The sequence below is a fragment of the Phocoena sinus genome, chromosome 17, assembly GCF_008692025.1.
Source record: "Phocoena sinus isolate mPhoSin1 chromosome 17, mPhoSin1.pri, whole genome shotgun sequence".
Taxonomy (NCBI): domain Eukaryota; kingdom Metazoa; phylum Chordata; class Mammalia; order Artiodactyla; family Phocoenidae; genus Phocoena; species Phocoena sinus.
The window spans coordinates 39,178,421-39,203,021 of NC_045779.1; the positions used below are offsets into that span (position 1 = coordinate 39,178,421).

General features: G+C 37.8%; 1 protein-coding gene across 1 annotated transcript; it reads right to left on the reverse strand.

Annotated features, from left to right (window-relative positions):
• Positions 1–1,023: 1,023 nt before the first annotated feature.
• Positions 1,024–24,418, reverse strand: C17H8orf37 (chromosome 17 C8orf37 homolog). Its single transcript, XM_032610269.1, has 6 exons — positions 24,209–24,418; positions 19,457–19,544; positions 16,074–16,138; positions 15,476–15,541; positions 7,519–7,614; positions 1,024–3,622 (listed from the first exon to the last, which is right to left on the reverse strand). The coding sequence occupies exons 1-6, from the start codon at positions 24,367–24,369 to the stop codon at positions 3,469–3,471; spliced, it is 630 nt and encodes a 209-aa protein (XP_032466160.1). The 5' UTR covers positions 24,370–24,418; the 3' UTR covers positions 1,024–3,468.
• Between the last annotated feature and the right edge of the window lie 183 nt (positions 24,419–24,601).

The window sequence follows — 24,601 nt, forward strand, 5'->3', positions numbered from 1 at the left end:
TATTTAGGGAACGAATAAACAAACGTGGTGAAATGCTTTCCTATAAGAAACATGTTGTACTAATTAATTTAGATAGTATTACTTTTAGAAAGAAGAATGAGAGAATTTATTAAGCACTTATTCTGAACTAAAAACTATACTGTTATATTATTTTCACATGTTATATGATTCAATCCTTACAACAAGCTTACAAGAGAGGTATCACCACTCATATAGATGAGGCAAAGGAAGCCCCAAATGTTTAGTAACTTTCCACAGGACATGACTTTCGACTCTGATTTTGTAACACTTCATATTGTCATCCATTATCTTTGGGGAAAGTCTGAAAACAAATTTAATTATCAACCACATGTATATCTATATATTCCATGCAATATTTTTAAATAGGGCACATTTTGGTGTCACAAACCCAAATAAATGTGATACAATGTAAAAATCTCTAAAGAGATTGTATATTTTGAATTTTTTCTTTCCTTCCAGAATTACCTTAAACAGTATGTAAAGCTGATTACTAGCTGGTATCAGCTGATAGAGGTTTTGTTAAAACCTAACAGCTGAAAAAAAAATCAACATCTGAGTTACTGTTGAGCTTCATCACAATACTTACTGGATTCAAGACCTTTTTCCCACCACATTTAAAAATATCAGATGCGTAAGAAAAGGAAGGAAAACGATTAGAAACCATAGTTTGATGCCATTTTCTTTGGCCCAAGAAAAGAAGTGTTAAGTGTACTGACATCATCGTACAGGTCTGGATGCACACCACCATATCAACATGGCTCCTTCCTGCACTTGGACCTGTTCTTTCAGCTACTACACTCTTACACGTGCATGTACACACATACATGCTTACACACACACTAAAACTTATGGCATGCTTCTCTTCCCCAATGAAAATAAATAAATTCTTTGTTCAACTGGATGGTTGGAAACATTTTGTTGACATTTTAAAGGAAATTATATCAAATTAATCCCCAAATGAATATTTTATTATAAAACAAAAAAATACACCTAAATACAGAGTAAAGCTACTTATTATTTATTCATTTCTAGGCAAGATAAGTGTCTGAGAGTACAATGCAGTTCAAATAAAGTAGCTACCTGGCTTGATAAAAAATAGATACTCATTAAAGGTAGAAAATTATTATGAATATTGAAAATAAATATGCAAAACATCTTGAAAGTTTTACAGACTTTGTCCTTAAAAATTATAGTTGATTAGAAACTATACTGTTCTTCTGCATTGATACTAAAATAGCTGCATTTTGGCTTAAATTACAACTGGTAATAATCTATACATTTGTATATAAACATAATATTCTTTCTACATTTTCAATTAAAAATTATACAATATTAAAAAGTTTATAAAGTAAATTGCCAACAAAAATATGAACTCATTTATACATTTCTGACATTAGAGAACTAATTATTATAATTATTATGTTATGGAATGCCAAACATGGGCAACATATCTAAGTTATAGAATAGTTATGATGAAATAATAGAAGTGGAAAAAAATTTCAAATCCATAATTTAGTAAATTTGCTCATTTAAATTAAAAAAAAATCACCATTATGATTAAATGTGCCAAATTCCATGAGGTTCTGAATGTGTGGATCTTGTTGCTTTGCTAATTTTTGAAATAGGCAACTTCAATCCAAATCCCCGTTTCCTTTTTTATTTTCTTTAAAAGGATCAATTTTTTAAAAAAATGTATTTATTTATTTATTTGACTGCATTGGGTCTTCGTTGCTGCACGCGGGCTTTTTCTAGTTGCGGTGAGCAGGGGCTACTCTTCACTGAGGTGTGCAGGCTTCTCATTGTGGTGGCTTCTCTTGTTGCAGGGCACGGGTTCTAGGCATGTGGGCTTCAGTAGCTGCGGCATGCAGGCTCAGTAGTTGTGGCTCGCGGGTTCTAGAATGCAGGCTCAGTAGTTGTGGGACACAGGCTTAGTTGCTCCGTGGCATGTGGGATCTTCCCAGACCAGGGCTCAAAGCCATGTCCCCTGCATTGGCAGGTGGATTCTTAACCACTGCGCCACCAGGGAAGTCCCCCACTATGTTTCTGACACAATTACATTGAGATAAAAGTTTAGGGGGTAAAAAATTTTTATTGAAAGATAAGATTGGTAAACATATTCTTAATACAAAAAATGTGAGCATCTGCCACAATGAGATTTATCCTGTTGGAATACTAGACTTACTGGAGCAAGTGATCCACATATGCAAATGTGTCACGGTTAGGAGAAGGAGTTTAATGACCAGATCTTTCTTTGCCTGAGTAAAATGGCTGGAACAGATTCAGTATAAGTACGCAGATCATAACTTTGCTTCAGTTCCTCCCTTTCAGCAAGCCTGTGTCATGCATTTGAACGATATATTAGACACAGGCGGTAAAGAGCTTCTGGCAGATTGGAATCTCTTGATGGGGCTGCGAGCTGGTAATTTTGAGGTAACCGATCTTCTGAATATGCTGCTACTGTAGGGCTCCTCAAGTCTTAGTCATATTAAGAAGGACCCCAACAGGTTACCTGTTGGTTCAGCTATGCTTTCTTTTTTCATGTACTCACCAATAAACAGTATGTCAACCTGATCCTACCAGAAAGATCAACAGGCTGCCTGAGAAAATATTTTACTTGCTGTTCTCTTTACTTAATGGAGTTTTAGGGCATTAAAGGCAAGAAGGTACTTGGAAAATCCAAAAATGACCTGTCTGTATTAGGATTTTTCCTTGTACTTTTAGGTGCATCAAAAAAACCCACTTTTATGTAGAAATGAATACTTGCTAAAAGAGCAAACTAAATAACTTCTGATATCTAAATGAACAAAAGGAGGAGAAATAAGCTAAAACTGGTTATATATACTTACTACTGTGCATAGTACTGCTTTGAATTGGTGAAGTTAGATCAGATACAGGCAGTGTTTTCACCTACAATGTACCTATACTCCCGAAAACCCTTCAATTAGCCACTGATCACATGGTTTCTGACATGTCTAAATTATGATCTTTGCTAACAACAGATCTGACTGGAAGAGGTGATGTGTACACCCCTCAGTGACCTCTCTGCAGGGCCAGCTTTATCCCTTTTAACTGCTATAACGAGGAATGTTTATGCTAAGTATATTAGCAGTCAGTAGTACTGCAGTTGCTACTGAAAGGCTATATATTTGTATGAAACTCCACAATGAAATTTCTATTTAACAGGGGACAGGCTAGCAAAGGAGTATTTGGATAACTTGTTACCTTATTTACTAAGTGAAATGTCCATATATCAAAAAGGAATAATTCCAAAACGTTAAAGCACATTATCTTCCCAAGTCCATTTGGTCTTTGAAAATTTGTACAGCCATTAAATGAAATTTCCTGTCTTTTCCAAAGGGCATGATACTATGTACCTTTACCTAAATATTGTGACAACAGAGACTGTTCTCACGGATGCATTTGTCTGAATGTGGAAAGTCTGCATTCTTAGTGTTTACCGCAAACCCAGCGAAGGTGATGATCCGTCTGAAGGTCAGTCAGTTCTTCAATGGTTCTCCAGCTGCACTGGCAGGCGTATGCCCGTGTTCCTTTCTTCTTTACCAACTTTGTTTTTAATTTGTGGAATTCTGGCATATTGTTCCTATTAGTAAAATAAGAAGGTTTTAGCATAGTAGCTTTGTTCAGTGCTTAATGACTTAAAAAAACAAAAAGAAATTCTAACTGCTTTATTTTCCTATCTTCACAACATCCAAACGCTAAACTACCTGGTGCTCTCACATGAAAAACAGAAGATACACTCTGGTGTTCTCTTTCTGAGGATTTCAATGTTTTTAAATGGCAATCCTCTAGGTCTGTTTATTAAGGCTGTTGTAGAACACAGTGACCTAGAGAAGAATTATTGATCTGTCTTATCAGAGACTACATGATATAAGAATACAGTGGAAAAGATGGTGGTTCATCTCCTACCTCAAATACTCACCTGTGCCATATTTTAAAAGCCTGCAGTGTGGAGGGGCTTCCCTGGTGGCGCAGTGGTTGAGAGTCCGCCTGCCGATGCAGGGGACACGGGTTCGTGCCCTGGTCCGGGAAGATCCCATGTGCTGCGGAGCGGCTGGGCCCGTGAGCCATGGCTGCTGAGCCTGTGCGTCCGGAGCCTGTGCTCCGCAATGGGAGAGGCCACAACAGTGAGAGGCCCATGTACCGCAAAAAAAAAAAAAAAAAAAAAAAAAAGCCAGCAGTGTGGCAAATGGAGGGCATATAAGAGGCATAAAGATAACAGGCTTCTGATGGGTTAACTATAGAAATTTTTCATTAATAGAGAAAAAGTGCTTGTTATTTCTATGTGTTGAATTCATATTATATCTCATTTGTTTCAATGATCTGCTTATTTACGTACACTACCAGAGACAAAACAAATGCCTATCCTGAAATAGATGTCAGTAATTTTAACATAATTAAACCTATGCGCAGAACTCATGAAAAACGATAACCATCAGACTTGAGGCTATTATAAAAAAGACTGCGGAAGTTAAATTTAATTAATAGAAAATCAATTATGATTTTCATAATCCATGTACTGAATTTATGTAAATATTCCATGACAAAAGAAAATGAAAAAATTCAAAGTGAAATGATGAAAAAATACATAGTGAAATGATGAAATACAGTGTAAGTATTTTTAAAGAAAGAAATACACTGTTAACTGTTACTTGTTGATGTCACTGCAACAGAAAGCAGGAAACAAAGTGCCCTCTGGTGGCCAATGGGCACCACATTCAGTACTGCACAAAATTCAGGCACAATTGAGGTTAGACCCTAACAAAACCTAAGAGATTTTCCAGGCCAGCTGTCTGACTTCAGGAAACTGAGACTTTGACCAGCTGAACAACGTAGCTAAGGTTACAGTGAGATAGGGGAAGAACTGAATAAGTTTTACTGCAAAGAAAAAAGCCGAACAAAACTAAATGTGTTTAATGAAAACTAAATGGCTAAATGAAGGGCTGTCCTTTATTCAATCTGCAATATATTCTGACAAACTTAATATGTGACACTTGATTGAATACTTAGAGATTTCAGGAATATGAATCATGAAAGCCAAGGAACTGTCAATAATGAATACATTTCAAGTAGTGCATATTTTAAAAGCTGAGAAAGAAAACTTCATTATTTCCCATAGAGCAAACACAGTTTAATAGAAAAATAAGAGCATTTTATTTAGCTATTATGGCAGGATGGTCAAGTATAGCTTACACTTCTTTAAGAAAGTTCTAGAACTTGTCAAAGCTAGGATACACTTATTGCCCTCAAGTGTTTCATCTCCCCTCTACTTCCAAGCAGATCACATCTTCATTCACAAAATCAGGCAGTGAGATGTGCAAAGGCCTCCATTTCCTAGCTTTCCCCTTGAACACATCAGTATATGACCTCTTTCCACCCAGGCACAGAGGCGGCCTCTTCCTATCCAAGGCCCACTTTCCATCAGCACTCTAGACCCCAAAGCCTCTAGGACCTTGTTACTCACATGACCTTCCCTTCTCTTGTCTTCCCCACTCCCCTACAATATAAACATCAGAGCATCTCCTATCTTTTTTTTTTTAATATTTATTTATTTATTTATTTATTTTTGGCTGTGTCAGTTCTTAGCTGCAGCACGTGGGGTCTTTCGTTGTGGCATGCAGGCTCTTCGTTGTGGTGTGTGGGCTTCTCTCTGGTTGTGGCACATGGGCCCCAGAGTGTGTGGGCTCTGTAGTTGCGGCATACGGGCTCTCTAGTTGCAGCACGTGGGCTTAGTTGCCCTGAAGCATTTGGAATCTCAGTTCCCTGACCAGAGATCGAACCAGCATTGCAAGACTGATTCTTAACCACTGGACCAGCGGTTAAGGGAACCCCTGGACCAGGGAAGTCCCAGCATCTCCTATCTTAACTAAATGATCCCTTAACTCTGCATTCACTGACAGGCTTCCAAGTCACCTTTCTGGGTAATATTATCCAGTTTCATGGTTTCATCTACCACTTTACAGTCTACATTTCTTAATCTGAGCTTCAGAGCCCCAGAGTACGGGCTCTTGACCTGGGATTTTGGGACCACACTAGGCTTTATTTGGGTTGGGTACTATGAAATCTCTCAAATTGTAATTTTTCTATGTATCTGCATATTTGAATTTTTCTGTGCGTATGTTGAGAGGATTCAGATTTTCAGAACAGTTCTTGATGTGAAAAGTTTAAAAACTCTTACATTAACACTAGGGGAGACTCCTAGAGATTTACATGAGAATGGATGCCAGAGAGGTGTGAAGAAAGCCTCTCACTGTCTTCTTTATGCTACTGAAGAGTGCTGCAATAATTCTGATGACTTGTATCTGAAAATATAGTCTTTGCTTAGGCACAGGTTTGGGGTGCCAAAAATGCATGATATGTGTACTTTACTAATTTTTAGCCCTTAATTTTTATTTGAAAATGTGAATGTATGGTTCAAATATATTTTTATAACTTAAAAACATTAGGTATTCACTGAGTATTTAAGGATGTACAAATTACAAAAATATAAGTAAGATACTATCCCAACGACAAGGAGGGAGGAAGACATACACCAACCTAAGATATTTTCAGTCTTTTATTACAGTAAGTGCTATAACTGGTACAACGTGCTGTGGACACGGAAGAGGATGAGTTTACTTCCAAGTTGAGAGAGTGGTAAGGGAATCACAGAAGATGAGCAATGAACCATACCCTGAGGGACAGGTAGGGTATAGATAGATAAAATGGTGGGAAGGTAGCCCAAGAGGTGGAGGGTTTATACAAAGTCATAGGGAATGGGAGCATTATGGGAGCATTGTTTTTTTTTGTTGTTGTTGTTGTTTTTGTTGTTGTTATTTTTGCAGTATGCAGGCCTCTCACTGTTGTAACCTCTCCCGTTGCGGAGCACAGGCTCCGGATGCGTAGGCTCAGCGGCCATGGCTCACGGGCCCAGCCACTCCACGGTATGTGGGATCTTCCCGGACCGGGACACGAACCTGTGTCCCCTGCATCAGCAGGCGGACTCTCAACCACTGTGCCACCAGGGAAGCCCCGGAAGCATTGTTTTGATGTAGCTAAAATCTTGCAAAGGTGAAAAGTATACCATGGAAAGACAAACAAAGCTGGGTGATAGATAGTTGGGGACTGGATTATGGAAGGTCTTGAATGCCATGCTGAGGAATTTGGACATTATTCTGTAAGCAGAAGGGTTTTGGGCAAGAGGATGGCATACTCAGAGTTATGCTTTAATTCTCAGCAAGTGAAGGGTGGTCTGGAAGAAGAGACTGTACACAGGAAAATCAGTGAGGAGGCTACTTCTGAACTCCTGTCCAGAAGTAACATGTCCTTAACTAGGCTGACAGCAGACAGATGGAAAGAAGGAGATGATGCGAGAAATATCAAAGAGGTGGAGGCCACACAATCTGGCCAAGGCCATCAAGAGGCATTACTGCACAGTAAGAAATATAAAGTTGTATATTAAGGACATTTTTCACAGAGTGAAGTTCTTTAGAAACATACCTGAGAAACAGGTAATCACATGATTTGTCCCACCCATAGTCATCGTAGCTTACTACCCAGAAATCACAGGCTATACAACGCAGATGGTCACACGCTCTGTTCAGAGAAAAAGAACCGTATATTAGAAATTACTGTTAAATTTAAATATGAAAATATGCTGATATATTCATAGGCTATACCACATATTACAGATTACCGAGTAAACAACAGAAAAGTAAAGATGAATCTGAGTATATATTTTTATACTGTTAGTCTGATTACCGATTTGAACTTTCAGGTTAAATTTCTGCACAAACCTACCTATTCTATTAAGATCTTGCAAACTGATACATATATGCACATATGTATATTTACATATATAAAAGAAAAAAAATGGATGTGTAGATCTTTTAGTTCAATGGTTTTCAAATTTGTCTGAGGGAGATCTTCACTTAAGCTACCTTCTTTACGTGTTTCCCTTCCTAATGAAAATTTCAGGATGCTTCTATCACAGAATTTGCCACATTGTATTGAAATGCTGGGACAATATCTTATCTGTGCTGGGACAATATCTTATTTGTTTCTGTTTCCCCACTACTTGGCATTAATGTATTCATTCACTCACTTAAAAAGTATTTACTGAAAGACTACTATGTGCTGGTGAGATTCTGTCCTCAAACAGCTTAGATTCTAATTCGAGAAGAAATACTCATAAATTATGTAGCACGTTAGAAGGTAAAAAGTGCTTGAAATGAAATAAAAAGTAGAGTCGATAAAATTGAAAGTACTGGGAGGAAGTGTGTTATAATTTTAAATACAAGAGTCTGCATAGGCTTCACTGGTAAGGTACATCTAAGCAGTTTCTTTAAGTGGAGTGGTAGTTGGTAAAGGAAGTGGGGTTAAGAGCAGGTTATATTTAAGAAGGAAAAAGAGCAGGTTTGTACACTGATGGCAAAGATGCAGTGAAGGGAAAAATGTTGCTGATGAGAGAGGGTAGAACTGCTAGAACGATACTCAGCACATAACGGGTACTCAGTGACAACCTGAGGAACCGAAATGCCAAGCAAATCTCAAAATTCATATAGTACATAGTAACTTCAGGAGTAAAATGATAATATATGGTAAGAATTATGAATTGCTGCTGCAAACCATTTGATTTGTATAATAATTGTGATTTAAAGAAAACTTCTCCATTGTTTGAAGTATTTTAAAACTAGAATCAATATAGATACATTTGATCATCTAAAAAGTAAAAGGAAATAACAAGAGTTTTTAAGATACCAAAAACAAAGGGAAAAGACCAATAATAGAGTGAAAGAAAACATTTTCAACACATAGTCAAATACTTATACTGATAAAGGGTGCTTACAAATGACAACAAAGAAAATAACCCTAAAAATATAATTCTATGTCACTAATATAGGTAGCATAGATTAGTAGTTAAAGAGTGTAGATAAGATTGCCTACGTTCAAATGCTGATTCCCTAGCTGTGTAACTGTAGTCAAGTAACTTAACTTCTCTGTGACTCAGTTTCCCTATCTGTAAAATGGGAATAATAATGCACACCTCATAGAAGAATTATGAGGAGCTAACCAAGTTAATATTGATAAAGTGCTCATGACAGTGCCTGGCATACAGTATTCATTAAAAAGTTAAAATACTACATAAAGAATTAAAATTTCAAGCAACCATGAAATATTTAACCCAATTAAGTTAGCAAAAATTAGCACTCTCAGACTATATGTGAACTGCTATAACCTTTTGGGAAAAATCTTGGCATTATTTTATGATTAAAATTATACCTAGCTGCTGCACTAGCAATCCCATTTTGGGGAATATATTACATATAAATAAAAGCACCAGAGTATAGGTGTGTATCTCAAGAATAATTTCTACTGCAGTGCTGTTGAAGTGGCAAAAAACAGGATACCACCTGGATAGCTATCAAAGAGGGAAAAGACTGAATGACATTTATACTACGGAATATTAGGCAGCTGATAAAAGAGTTAATTAGATTTAACTACTGACATAGAGGTACACAACGCAAGGTACACAATAACATATATAACACGATCCTGTTTTTGTAAAAACTACCCCGCCAATTTTCCTGTATAGGTGTTTATAATAAGTTTGTAAGAACATGGAGAAAAATGTGGAAGGTAATATACCATGCAGCTATCACTGGTTGCCTCAGGAGGGCTGGGAATGGAGAGGAAGGAAGGAGAGTACTATCTTTCTCCTTATACATTTTGACTTTTTATTTTTTTCAAAAAGCATATAATACTTCTGCAATTAAAACATAAAATAAAATCCATCACTATATTTTTTTTCACTTATTTCCCTCTAAAATTCAGATAACTTAACTTCAAAATTGCAAATATATTTCGGCCTGAAAGTTTCTTTGAGAATGAATGCTTTGTATTTCTAAAAACATTAATCACAACAATAATTAAACACTTAAAATCTTAAGTTTCATAAACAATTTCGTATTTCCTTTTAAACTGTTAGCAATTTATGAAGCTGAATTTGTACATATGGAAATTCAACACAATTACATTTGTACACATTTCAACTTGGATTTTGAATGTACAAGTCAGGAAATGCAAAATGATGGTTCCCAAAGCTGCTATAACTTGCTTTCTTACGCATATGTATTTACTACATGATTGCACAGAGTGTTAACTTTAATGCCTTAATACATATGTGCAATTTGGCTGAATTACTGCTGTTGTGGGAACTATAATTTAGAATTTCCTGACATTTTGTATGTGTAAAATTTCAACCATAATGTTAAATACAGCTTTTTAATTTAAAATTTAGCAGTTTATTCAAATCTATTCACACTACCACATTTTCCTACAAACACTGTCCTTTGAGAAAAATAAAACTATCTTGCAGCTAAGAAATCATTCTGCTGCTACGATTCACTCTATTAGACCATTATTATACCAGTCTATGGAATAATCCAGGCTTGCAAGTAGTTTAAAAAATAACGAGGAGAGTAAAATTCAATTTGGCTTGAAAAATAACACCTTGGTTTTATCTATATCTTATTAATGCCACCACGCTTTGCTACTGCTCTTCCCCTTTACACCGAGTGGGGAAAAGATTCAAATCTTTACACTCTAAAATCATTCGAGATTACTCTCAAGTCAGAGCTTGATCCAAAAATCAAACAAACATAACACATGAAAAATAGGCAGAACACACTCGATTTCCTTCATGCCCTAGGCATGTAAATCAGTGCTTATTTTCAGGGCTTAAATATATTTTTCTTTTATAACTATATATAAAAGAATATCTAACATAAAGTCATGGTTCCAATGAAAGATAAATTGTCAGGTCTTTCCTCTAAAATGTGAGTAAATACAAACGTGGAAGTGTCGTCAACAGCTTTGTCCTTTTATCAGGCAAGTAAGTAAAATCTTTACTATTTTAAAGATGTTAGTGGTGGGAATGTCCCAAATATAGCCCAATATAGTCTTCTGCACAGACCCTGGTTCTCAGTCAAATCCTTCAGATCTACACAGTAGACTGGGGAGTCTTGCTGTTTGGGCAGGTGGAAAACAACAGCTGCAATAGCAAAAGCGGCTTCCCTCTTACATACTTATAAAAGCATCTGCAGATTGGTATACTAGAAGGCAATAATGGACTAGGCATCAAGTTACACGTTGGAGTCCTTGCCTTGGGCAAGGCACAGGGCTTGGGAGTCACTCTTGACAACTTTCTCTCGTGCCTCCAACAGCCATTTAATCACTGAATTCTGTCAATTCTATGTTCTAAATATCTCACGTGTGACCCTTTTTCCCTACAGCCACTGCCACCACTTAGGTCACAGCTGCCACCCCTGTCTCTTTCCTGGACCACCGGTACCTACTGCCTGTTGACTGGTCTCCCTGTGTTCTCTTCTGTCTTGTCCCTCCAACTTCCAATCCATTTTCCATTCTGGAACCAAAATTTCTTTCTTTAGAAACACAAATATGATTATGTCATCCCTATCTGCTTAAAAAAAACCCCCAAACAACCCAATGGCTTCCACTGCTATAGGACATATTTTTCTAAAATCCTCCAGGGGACCCCAAACCAAACGTCCCCTGACTACCTCTCCAGCCCCACCAGGAGCCATTCTTTCCCCCACTCACTACACTCCAGCTCACCTGGCTGCTCCCTGTTCCTCCCACACCCCTGGCTCCTTCCAGCTCAGGGATCGTCTAACACGGTGGGTCCTCTGGCTCCAACGCTCCCCTGTCTTTGCTTAATTCCTACTTATTTATCATATCATAGTCTGATTAAATGTTATTTGCTTAGGAAAGCATTCCCTAACACTTCATATTAGTTAGGATGCCAATTATCTATGCTTATAGTATTCTGTACTTACCCTTCACATTACATATTATGTAGAAATTAAATAGTTATTTGTGGAATTAAAGTCTCTTTCCTCGGCTTCCCTGGTGGCGCAGTGGTTGAGAGTCCGCCTGCCGATGCAGGGGACACGGGTTCGTGCCCTGGTCCGGGAAGATCCCACATGCCGTGGAGTGGCTGGGCCCGTGAGCCATGGCCGCTGGGCCTGCGCATCCAGAGCCTGTGCTCCGCAACCGGAGAGGCCACAGCAGTGAGAGGCCCGCGCACCGCAAAAAAAAAAAGTCTCTTTCCTCATCTAGACTGAAAGCTCATTGAGGGCAGGGAAGTGTCTATTTATTTGTTCACCACAATGTGTTCACTCAAAGCCTAGGACTTAGCAAGGACATGATGAATTAATATGTACTTAATGAATTTAACATCAGTGCCTCAATTTCCTCATTTATAAAATGGGGTTAAAAATTCTTGCTCTATCTGCATCTTGGTTTTTCCCTGTGAAGCAGGTGAACCAATACACATATACTTACAAAAAAGTGCTCTGGACAGTATAAAGTACTTCATACATATAATATTTTACATGCACATGCATATGTATGTGCTTATCTTTCTGTGTGTGTTGATCTATGTCATGAAGAAGGTGGTCAATGATTAGTATCTTTGTGATGGGTGAAGAAGATCTGTGAATATAAACATTTACCTGTGCATATATATGCAAATTGTATGTGTTTTCCCTTCTTGTCACTGTGCAAAAGGTAGGAATGGGGTTGAAAGATTGTGGTATTCTCATGGATCAATGTTATATAATAGACATACACTGAAATTCCATCTGGAACGAGAGTCTTCTCTGCTAGAACTAAATCAAAGTACATGTAAAAATATACTACACAAAAGAGAATCTTAATAAAATATTTACTCTTGGAAGTAAACCAGAACACACAGAGATATTTCCTGAGATAAAATGGAAAAGTAGTAGCATATAGGATTCTTGCAGCTGAGGTATAACACAATGAGGAGGCAGCACAAACAGATGAGAAATACCCACAAACAACTCCAAACAACTGTACCTATAGTAGCTAGCTGACCTGCAACATGGGCACAATTTTAATGTATTATTTCATTTAATCCTTACAATAACTCAGTTTCCTCACCCATAAAAACTAAAGTATTTATGGGTGAGGAAACTGAGGTTTTGTAAGATTACATCCCTTCTCAAGGCTTCACAGCTTGTAAGAGGCAGAGTGAACATCTGAACTTAGGTATTCTGTCATCAGAGCCCTTTTTCTTCATGCCCTGGGTATAATCATTTGTTTCTTTATCAGTTTCTCTACTGGCCAGTGTTTTATCTTTTTTTGGTATCTAGTACCTAGGACATAGAGGGCATTCAATGAATATTTAAAAAGAGAAAAGGAAAAGGAAGTTCAAACAGAATGACAAAATGAGTCTACAGTAAGTGAATTAAGCAGGTAAGACAGTGGGGACATGCATTAGAAAGGAGTGTCATTCTAGACAGGGAGTAAGTGTAAAAATACTCCGAGGTAGAAAAATATAAGTGGAAAGTAGAAGGATAACAAGTGTTCTAGTGGAAGTAGAGTATCTAGCCCAGGCTTTAACTGGAGGTGAAAGAACTAAAAAGAGAAGAGGAAGAACAACAATTTGGTAAAGCAAGCAATGAGTTTAGAGTTAATATGAGACAGATGGCAGCTCTCATTTTCCTTCTGAACAGGGGAGAGGTGCTCAAAATGTTATCTTAGGTATATTTTCTTTAATGCTCTATGTGGGTGAGACTACAGAAGATGGAAGTGGATGGTAACTAGGAAACGTTTGCCGTATAGCTCAAGGATGACTTGAAGGAAGCCTGGATTCGAGGCAGAGTGGTCTGGCAATGACTGAGACAAATCCAACTGGGTAGACACAGTAAGTCACGATTGATAAGCAGCCAGACTGTATTCTTCTCTAAGGGCAGTGTGTGTCTCTAATCCTTTGAATAGACAGTCCTCAACGCACAACGATTCAGGTGCTATCAACTCTTTATTTACAGCCCTCACAGCAGGCATCACCCCTGTGGGTTGCTATAGCCTGTCTGCTGCCTGGTGTTCCTGGTCTAGGCTTCCCCAGATTCCCAGTTTCCCTCTGGTCCTATAGCCCTTTTTTTCCAGGTCTCCTCGGATCTAGGCCAGCTCTACCACAACCCTCCAACAATGTCCTTTTGGATCCCACTTCCATTATTCAACATAATGGTTATCTCTCCTGAAACGTGATCAGAATGCAATCATACAGCTCAGTCTTTTACTCCTTTTATCAGAAAATGAAAAAGTGCTTTAGAAATAACTAGACAAAATATAATAATCTAGTTAAGTAAGGCCTCTATAAAAATAGAACCAAACTTAACAGGACAGTAAAATGATTTGCTGAACTACTTACAACAGACAAGACATGGAAACAACCTAAATGTCCATCGACAGATGAATGGATAAAGAAGATGTGGTACATATATACAATGGAATACTACTCAGCCATAATAAAGAATGAAATAATGTCATTTTCAGCAACATGGATGGGCCTCGAGATTATATACCAAGTGAAGTAAGTCAGAAAGAGAAAAACAAATACCATATGATATCACTTATATGTGGAATCTAAAATACAACACAAGTGAACTTATCTACGAAACAGAAATAGACTCACAGTCATAGAGAACAGACTTGTGGTTGCCAAGGGGGAGGTGGGTGGGGGAGGGATGGCTTGGGAGTTCGGGATTAGCAGACACAAACTACCATATATAAAATGGATAAACAATAAGGTCCTACTGTATAGCATACGGAACTATATTCAATATCCTGTGATAAACCATAATAGAAAAAAATATGAAAAAGAATGTACATATATGTATAACTGAATCACTCTGCTGTACAGTAGAAATTAACACAACATTGTAAATCAACTATACTTCAATAAAAAAATAAAATTGCTGAAAATCGATCTGTTTCCCCACTTTACGACAATGACAATGGAATAGGCTAGGAGTCTGAGGCTGATAGGGGCTTGGGGTAGGTAGCATCATGACCATAAGATTGCCCTGAAAGAGGTACTGAGTGAGATACTGGGTGAAAGGAGGGTTGGGGAAGAGACAACAAAAGGAGGCTTTCTCCTTTTGAAATATGTAAAATCAAGAGACTGTGCTTAAGAACTCCTTGGGTACTACAGACCCACAGCTTCTCATGCTGACTGGCCAAGGCAGTGTGGGTGACACATCATATAGTTCACCTGTCCTACTCACTGGTTTTCACTGCCTGGAAGGAAAAATGGCAAGATAGAAGCTCAACTCCTGGTGTCTTGTGGAAACCAAGCTGGGATGGAAGTGATCCAGGCACTTCAAGTGGCTCTTAAAGAAGGGTGTCAACACAATGAACAACACATACCCAACACCATAGCTTTTAACAACTATCAACCAATAATAATCAGCGTTTCAGTAAAGTGTTCTTAGTTAGACTGGCTAACAAAATATACCTTTTATTATGAAACAGACTCATGCCACGACGATAAGAACTATGTTTTAACAGGGTATCGATTTGGAAAAAACTAATTAAGAAAAAGTATAACATATTTCTGACATCTTACCTCTGTGAAGTATTTGTCCCAATCCCACATGGAACAGCGCTTCCACCAAGGTATACTGGGCTGCAGCTGGACATGTTCAACAGATGGAAGAAAAATAAAATTAAAACATAAAAGAAACATGAGAAGTTAATTTGGCCTCATTGACTCTATGTTCTTGTAATCAAATTGTATATGTTCCTGAGCAAGCCAACTATTTCAAGGAAGAGGTATTTATTTCAGGGTCAGTGTGTTATTGGATAAAACCTGTACATTCAGGAACACTCAAGGAGTTAAAATGAGTCACAGAAAAATGTGTTTGCCAAATAACGTAAGGGACAAACTAAATACTGAAGAATATAACAGAACATTAATTTTGAGAACCATTCACATTTTTTTTTTTTTATGCAGCAGAAAATTATTTACAATAGCAATAACCTCCCATTCAAGTTCCTTTACACGAAGGAGTCACAGACCATAAGAACACTGAAAAATGCTGCTGTTCGTCTGTCTCTGAAAGCCGACCAGTGGTGCTTTGTTGCTCAATGTCGTTAAACGGTAACAAAATCTACTAGACCGTGCTCATCAGTGTGTATAATTCACCAAAGCAATCCCAACTTACCTCTTACCAGGGCCTTGAATGGAAGCTCTGACAGATGTGTTACCTGAAGATTTAGATTTTAATTTCTGTTAAAAAAAAAAAACAATAAAAGGCCAAGGGTAACTTAGAGAATTGTAACATGAAAACTAACATCCTTTATTTTATAACAAGGATATTTTAAAAATGGCTTAAAATTTCCTATGATTTTAAAGTTTCTGAAATGAAAACAATGATCAAAACCCTTTAAAGGCAAAAGGGAAGCACACCTCCCTGAGGAATTTACGAATTACTATGCTAACGTTTAGTCTAGAAAATTGACATACTGCCATTATTAGCATGCTAAGATTTAGAGTCACTTTATAACTCTTCAGTTAATACTAGAGTTCAATGATTTAATGTGAAGGAGCTGCTGTTGAAAACTTCATCCTGGAAAAATTCAACTGAGGAGTAAAAAAACCTCAGACTCATGTTAAAGGCTGTGAATGGTACTCACCTGAACTAAAAATAAACTAACCAAACTCCTGGGTAACTTCAGGAATATTAATTTTGATCAGATGAAATGGTATCAACCATTAGATGTCCAAGGAAAATGTAGAGCTACCTAGTCACAACCATACAGTAGTTCCTATATGGTTACATGACATCATCATTAGCAAGCATTTATTAAGTGTTAACCGGTATAAGGTACCAAACAACATGGCCGACCACATACTAGGACCACCGCCAAGGAAAGGAAGTAGGATGGAGAAAAGGCAATTTAAACTATGCAGAGACATGCCATCAATTTACCTAGTAGGTGAGGAAATTTAATGGAGGCAAAAATACTTTACTATTTCTCTTAACTCTTTTATTTGTTGAATAAAACTGATGTTAAACAGAACTGGAAACATTTTTGGTGCATAGCTGAAAAGTAATAATGTGCCTAAGTCTCTTTTTGTCTTTGGGAGCACACTCCATGTGCCATCCAGGCTTGTGTTTACAACTCAAGGCTGGCACACTGGGACATCTGCTGTTGTTTCTGGGCTTTCTTGTGTGAGTCTGAGAGTCGTTAACGAACAAAACAACCTGCAACTGATGTAATATTGTAAATCAACTATACTTAAATTAAGGAAAAAAAGAAACACAACAGGATGGGCGAGCAATGGAGGAGGGACCAATACTGTCAAGAGCATCTGGCCTCTGAGGACAAGGTGGGCATATGGACGAGCAATTCACAGACACTTCCTTTCCTCATCCAATCAGTGTTTTACATTGATCTGCTTTCCTCCAGAAGTTTACTTGGGTTGCTTTCTCCCCTGCAGGCTGGAAAACTGGATATAATAACTAACTTCAAAAAGGGAGCACACAGGAGAAGTGCATAAAAGCTTATTCTTCATGATTATGAGAGCTATTTTTATTTCAGATTAGTATATCTTCTCTAATACTTCTTTAGAGAAGTATTTCCTTCTCTTTCTGAAATGCCTTGAACCGAAGAGACCAGTGCCTCACACACAGACACATACCCTGTAGTGCTTACTAAATAATGAATTGCTCAGATGATCAATGAATAACATCATGTAGTTTTTCTCCTACCACTAATTAAATTAGTATTGCTATTCAGCATTCATGATGCATTCTGTTCGCAGAGTATTCAACACCATTGCTATTGTGTTGACATGTTATTCAACTAGGCCATCAGCTTATTAATTTACCACAGATGAACTGAAAATGTTAAATGTAGAAATTAAGATTTTTTAAACTTGGTTTTATTTTTGTTCTTTCTTTTTCTAATTGAAGTATAATTGACCTACAACACTATGTTAGTTTCAGGGGTAAAACATACTGACTTGGTATTTCTATACATTACAAAATGATCACCACAGAAAGTCTAGTCACCACACAGAGCTATTACAGTATTATTGACTATATCCCTCATGCTGTACATTTCATCTCTGTGACTCATGTATTTTGTAACTGCAAGTTTGTACATCCCTCATGTATTTCACTCACCTCTCCCACTCCTCTCCCCTCTGGCACACAGAAATACAAAGCTTAAGATCTATACCAGTCACTTAAATTTTAGTCTGACAAAAAAAGAAGTGGCCCATATCCATAATCTTAACACAATCACTGCCTAGTTATTTTTAGTCCGCTGTCTTGCTTTAATCTTCCCTACCTTAAAAACAAACAAACCAACCCTCTTTGGTATTATATTTATTTCTTAGATTTTTTTCCTTGTGCTCCTTGTAATTTAGACTTCCATTTGGTCTCTTTCTAACAAGTATATATATATCTAACAAATATATTCTGTGCCTACCAAACTGGTAAAAATGAAAGTATATACATTCTCATCACTGCTGGTGAGAAGAATACAAATAAGACAGTCGCTTTGGGAAACATTTTGGCAATGGGTAGAAAAGTTGAAGATGAGCACACCTTGCGACTTCCTAGGTTTATATATCCTAGAGAAACTCCTATACATGGGTTAAAAAAAAAAGACATACAAAGATATTTGATGAAGCACTGTTTATAAGAGCAACAACTTGGCATAATCAAAATGTCTAATCACCAGGGATGTAGATAAACTGTGGTGGAGTTACGTAAGGGACTGCTATACATTAGTTAAAATTGTTTATGGTTACATACATACGTAATAAAAGTATAAAAGTAGGGATGGAAAGGCTAATGGTTACCTTTGGGAAGGAAGGCAGTAGAATAAGATTTGGAGAGTTCTTAAACTATAATTTTTATTTCTTTAAAAAAAGTCCAGGGAGTTCCCTGGAGATCCAGTGGTTGGGACTCAGCGCTTTCACTGCTGTGCCCTGGGTTCAATGCCCGGTCAGGCAACTAAAATCCCACAAATCACATGGTGTGGCCAAAAAAAAAAAAAAAAATTCAGAGGAGCAAATCTGGCAAAATGTTAAGATACGTTCAGTATGACTAGTAAATATACAGGTGGCTGTTATATTATTTTATGAGCTTTTATAAAGTTGATATAGATATATAAGCATTTAAAAAAATAAAATACTACCAACTTAACTGATTAGTTCATGGGATGAGAGCAACGGCAAAACATTTGAGATGCTAAGCACATTCCTATAATGAAAGCTGATTTTGTTTGGTCTTTTAGAAAAGTATTCTTAGAGTATACAAATAAATACAAGTAACCAACTTCATCTGCAAGTTGACTTTTGTTCAACGGCTTTTCTAATTTCTCATTCTTGCTGAGAAATGAAAAACAAAACACAGTTTCTAATTTTTTTCTTATTTAAATCTAAGTAAGTGGAATAATTTCTTTAAATGATTGTATTTCTCAGAATTCAAAGGACTATAGAGACTTGTGTATTCTAATAAGTTTTCAGACTATTCTAAACATGTCTTGGGATAATGCAAGAATTACTGTACATTTAGAACATTTGACTTACAAAGCATTTTTTGTCAAAGTTGGGCTCTTCAAATATTTCGTTAATAAGACTGTCAAGATCATGTTCTTTTTTAAATGTTTCTGTTGATCTGAAAAAACAAACAACAAACAAACAAGAAAACAGCTGAAGCTTAAGTGCGGATAGAGTCAGCCAGCATCAGAAGAGTTTTGTTTAAATAAAGTCCATTACTAGAGTTCATAACAGAAGTACAAATGTGATGTTCTTTTTTTCCTACTATGGACATAGCCTAGGATTCTTGAGAAAAAGGATGTAGTTCATCAGGTACAAATTCCCATGTGTACTTTTACATACTTAAAATATAACGTTTAAAGCTGTACGTTGTATATAAGAGAAAGGTGGGTATGCACTTTTCTAAATTACATCAACCGTTTATTTAAGAATACAAAATATGTACAATTATAAGTAGAACCTGAGAATTATAAACAAAGATAATTTTAATATGTCTAATTTTCCCCTAAGGGTTCCATTGTAAGTCAAATAATCATACCTCTTTACTACAGGAGCCAAAGGTTATATAACCAAATGATTAATTACACACATACACACAAAAAAGTGATATTTGCTTGACAGAGTATCTCTACCTCTTTACCTTCTGCGGGTAAAATCATCACAGGATTACTGACAAACTGTTACTGCATGAAACTCCTATTTAATAGCTAACATTTACTGAATACTTTACATAGATGAAGATATAGGGACTGAGAGATTCAAAAACTCGCCAAGGTCATATAAATAGTGGGAGGAGAGGCTTGGAATTGAGTCTAGGGCAGTCTAGACACCTAACACTAAATGAGATTAACTCTCTTTAGAGTTTACGTTACAGATGCTGTATATCATTATAACTTTATAACTTCATTGGATCATTAAATTATTTGTTTTAAAAGACAGGTTTTTTTAGACGAACTCTCTATTTCTAGAAACATATTTGCTCCAAAACTGTTAACATAAGGATTATAGCCCTCCTTTGATACTGCTTAGAGTAAGATAATCAACCTGATGTAAGAAAACGCAGAGGCTACTGCCTAACACTGAATGTCTGATTCCATCTGTGCCCAGACTTTGCCTCTTCAGTTTTTCCCTTTCTAACTTTTACCCTTAATATCTTCCACTGTATACTGGTTTCTTCCCAAGTATGCTAAGTATGCTTTCCTCTTCAAAGAAACATTCCAAAACCCCACTTGAAGCTGCCACCCTATTTTACTCACTACTGAAGAGTAGTCTATATCCATTATTTCTACTTCCTTACAAGTATATTGGATTTAGCATCTGCTGGTGATCTGGATAAGGGTTTCTTAACCTTAGAAATACTGACATTTGGGACCAGATAATTCGTTGGTGTGTGTGTGTGTGTGTGTGTGTATCACAGTGACAGGGGCAGGCTATCGTGCACTGTAGGATGTTTTACAGCATCCCTGCTTCTACCCACTAGATGCCAGTAGCACACCCTTCCCCAGTTATGACAACCAAAAATGTCAAGACATTGCCAAATGCCCCTTGAGTGGTAAAGTCGTCACCTGTTGAGAACTACGCACCTAGTTTAAATTATTTAACCTCTCTGAACCTCAGACATTTTATATGTAAAGAGGAAATCTAGACAACTATTTAAAACTTCTTCCAGGTGTAATATTCCATCTCTGGCCTCTATATTCCTCAACTATAGTGAAACTCTTTTTTTCAAAGTCACTACTGCCCAAATCACTACATGGCCTTTCTCAGTTCCAATTCGCTTTAATCTTTCAGAAGCACCTGACACTTGTGTACCAATTCCTTCAATTTCTTTCGCGACAGAAGGTTGCTAAGATGTCCTCTAGAAATTCTCTCCTCTGGTTTTCATGATGTACTCTCTGGGTTCCCCTCTCTCATGCAATTTCACAATTTCAAGAATCAGATGCATTCAAACTTTACCAGTCTACTCAGTACTGTTAGGGATCCAAACTATCAGCTTCCATAAGATTCTGGTCTGTTATTAGATCACACAATTTCATGATGCCTACACTTGCCTATGCTTTGCTACAGAAATGGGAAAAAAATTCCATCATTTCATTGAGAAAGCATATAAGCAGTATACTTTTTGTCTTTTGATGCTGTAATACAATAGTCTTAATCAAAGGTTAATAAACATTTATTGGTTCCCTACTTAACTTTGCTTACTATATTGAATCTTGATTTAAGATATAGTTTCTGTCAAAAATAAAATATATATTCTAAATAAAATAAATGTAAACACTTGAAACCCACAATTAAATGTGAAAGGTATAAAAGCTTAAATCTGGATGTACAATGTCCTGGTAGATTTGGAAATATGAACTTGGGCAGGCAACTATTCTTCTAGGTCTTGGTCACTGAAATGGGCATAATAATAGTATTCACCATGTAGGGATGCGGAGATTAAATGAAATAACACATATAAGGCATATAAAAAGGACTCAATAAGTATTGGCTATTATTATAGATATCATCTATGAGTTTATGATATTATCTCTAAATAGTCCCATCTGTATCATCCTGAACCACTTTATTCTTATTGCAGTTCAATTCACATCAGTCTTTTTTTTAAAAAAAAAACTAATCACATATTTCTCTTTATCATTTTGAACTCTTCATCAAGTTGTATATGTTCTGACCATTTATATTAGCAGTAGTTCCTGGTATCCAGATGTGTCATGGTCATTTATTATCTGCAGAGCTATCACTTTTAAGGGACAATTGTGGTATTTTAACTCTTTTAAGAAAAAGAGATACAGGCTATATCACTACACAATTGGCAGGTAGTCTCCTATTAATAAATTCATAATGTAAATCAGTTCCTAACTTTTAGGTATCAATTTTGGCTCAGGACAAAATTTTAATATTTGACATTATATACTACATTTGTTATTAAGTTTAGGGTCTTTGTTGCTGGTTTTTTTTGCATAATTTACAACTACACTGCCAAATGAAGTGAATGACAACACTTGAATTCAACACATGAATGGCAACAGTACTGGTTTGTTACAGCTTCTATAAATGTATTATTGAAAAATCTGAGGTAGTAACGTGGGATGGGATGCTACGAGGATTATGGATGGATTTTAGTAGTATAACAACAGGCTACGGAGAGAGGTACAAAAGGACCTGTGCTTGGAGAGGATCCGTCCACCTTAGTAACCCTTTCCATTTTCAGCAGCCTGCTCCAAGACATCCTATCCCTCTGTGCTAGTTCTCCTAAGATGAATAGGCTCTGGAAGGCTCTTTGATAAATTTTCTCCATGCCCCAAAGGAATAAATAAAAAGAACAAAAGAACTTGCAAGGTAACATTGTTGTAGGATAGGAATGGTAGATGTGCTGGGAATGAGTACATAAGAATGTCCAGCATTCAAGATAATAATATACAAATTAGTGAGAGTGATATTTGCATAAACAGTCAAATGAGCGTTAGCTCATTCAAAGCAGTCATCTTTTTTGGCCGAGTCCCCACTAGGGATGAACCCATGCCCCCTGCATTGGGAGCTTGGAGTCTTAACCACCGAACCGCCAGGGAAGTCCCCAAAGCAGTCATTTTAGTCAACTGTAAATAACTCTACAGTTATTTTTTAGAATGCTGCCAAGTACTCAACTAATTTTTAGAACTTCTGTTTCTAAATTTTAGACTCTTTTCAATGTTTTTATTTTCTGAGGGTGAATTTTTATAAACAAATGTCATTAGAGGTAAGTCTTGTAAATTGGGTAGCAATGGTGTTGGGTTCTGGGAAATCACACACAGGTGCGCAAAAACAAAACAAAACCCACAGATGCAGCCATAAATAAACAAGATTGACTTTCTTGGGTTGTTCCAAAGCTGCCTCTGTGTAATTCCACAAGCGTCTCCAAGAGATTCAAGCAAGAGTCACTGCAGAGGCTCCCAAGCCATCACTTTGAAGGACAATACTCACTCTGGCAAAAATTTTGTTTTTTTGGAATTGAGGGGAGAAATGAGATAAAGAAGAAAGTCCTATTATTGAATAATTACACAGAAGAAAAATGACTGACAAATTTGAAAGATACTTTTTCTGGATAAAAAGCCAAGACTTAAGAAAATTCCCCAAATTTCAATTTGGATGCCTGAGATCATCTGGTACCCTTAGCTGGGGCCATGGGGAGAAGGAAGGTGGCTGGATTAATAAAGGCAGTGTTACCAATAATTAAACCTTTTAATCTTAAATCTAATCTCATTCAATTATCTGAGCTTAAAAAAAAATCAACTAATGATGGAATAGAATGGATTCGTTTTCTCCAACAACTGGCCCAAGAATTGTTCTGCCTTGGGAATGGGGTCCCAAGAGGACCAGAGGCAATAGGATGAGGTGCGGGCATCTCAAAAGCGGAAAAGAATCGCTCACGGAAACGGAAGCCCGGGTCACTGTGACCCCCTCGGGGCTCAAGAGAGAGAGCCTAAGCCGCACCCCCTCTCCCGCAACGGAACCTGAGCGAAGCCGCGGGCTCTCAGAGGCGGGGTATCAGCGGGGCCCGTCCTCTGGGGCTTGCTCGGGGGGGCGGAGTCGGGCCTTGGGAAGAGATGTTAGGATCCTCCAGGCCGGTGGGCTGAAGTGTGTGCGGCCCCGGAAGTGGGGAATTGACAGTCTGGGCCCTAGTAGGGAGAGGAGCTGGAGGTCGCGGGCGGGGGTACATTTCTTTGGGTCCGGCGGCGGAGGGGTGGCTTTAGGACCTGAAGCAGGCTTCACCAGAACAGCCCACCCCTCCCGCCTGTTAACCTGAGATTCTCTTTCGCCTCGGCTCGGTTCTGGTCGTTGCTGAGGATGCCACCGCCACCGCCTCCGCCTCTGGGCCGTTCGACCATACCCAGTCTCAGTGGGTCTGGTCTGCAAAACTTGGACTCGACCTCATCCAAGAGCTCGTCCAGGTCCTTCGCCATCTTGAATCGTCATGTCCTTCCCTTGCTCTGGTAGCTACAGCACCGTGTGGTTTCCAGGGGCAACGCGAGGATCCGCAGGGCGCGCTGGCCACCCCAGCGCATGCGCGAGCCATTCCGAGGCTGTCCTAGGAGCTCGCGATGCCGGGGCGCTGACGCGCTCGCGCGGAATGATGCAGTGGGGTAGCGAGGCCCCGGGGCACAGGCTTTCCCGCGGGGCGAGAGGTCTGACGGA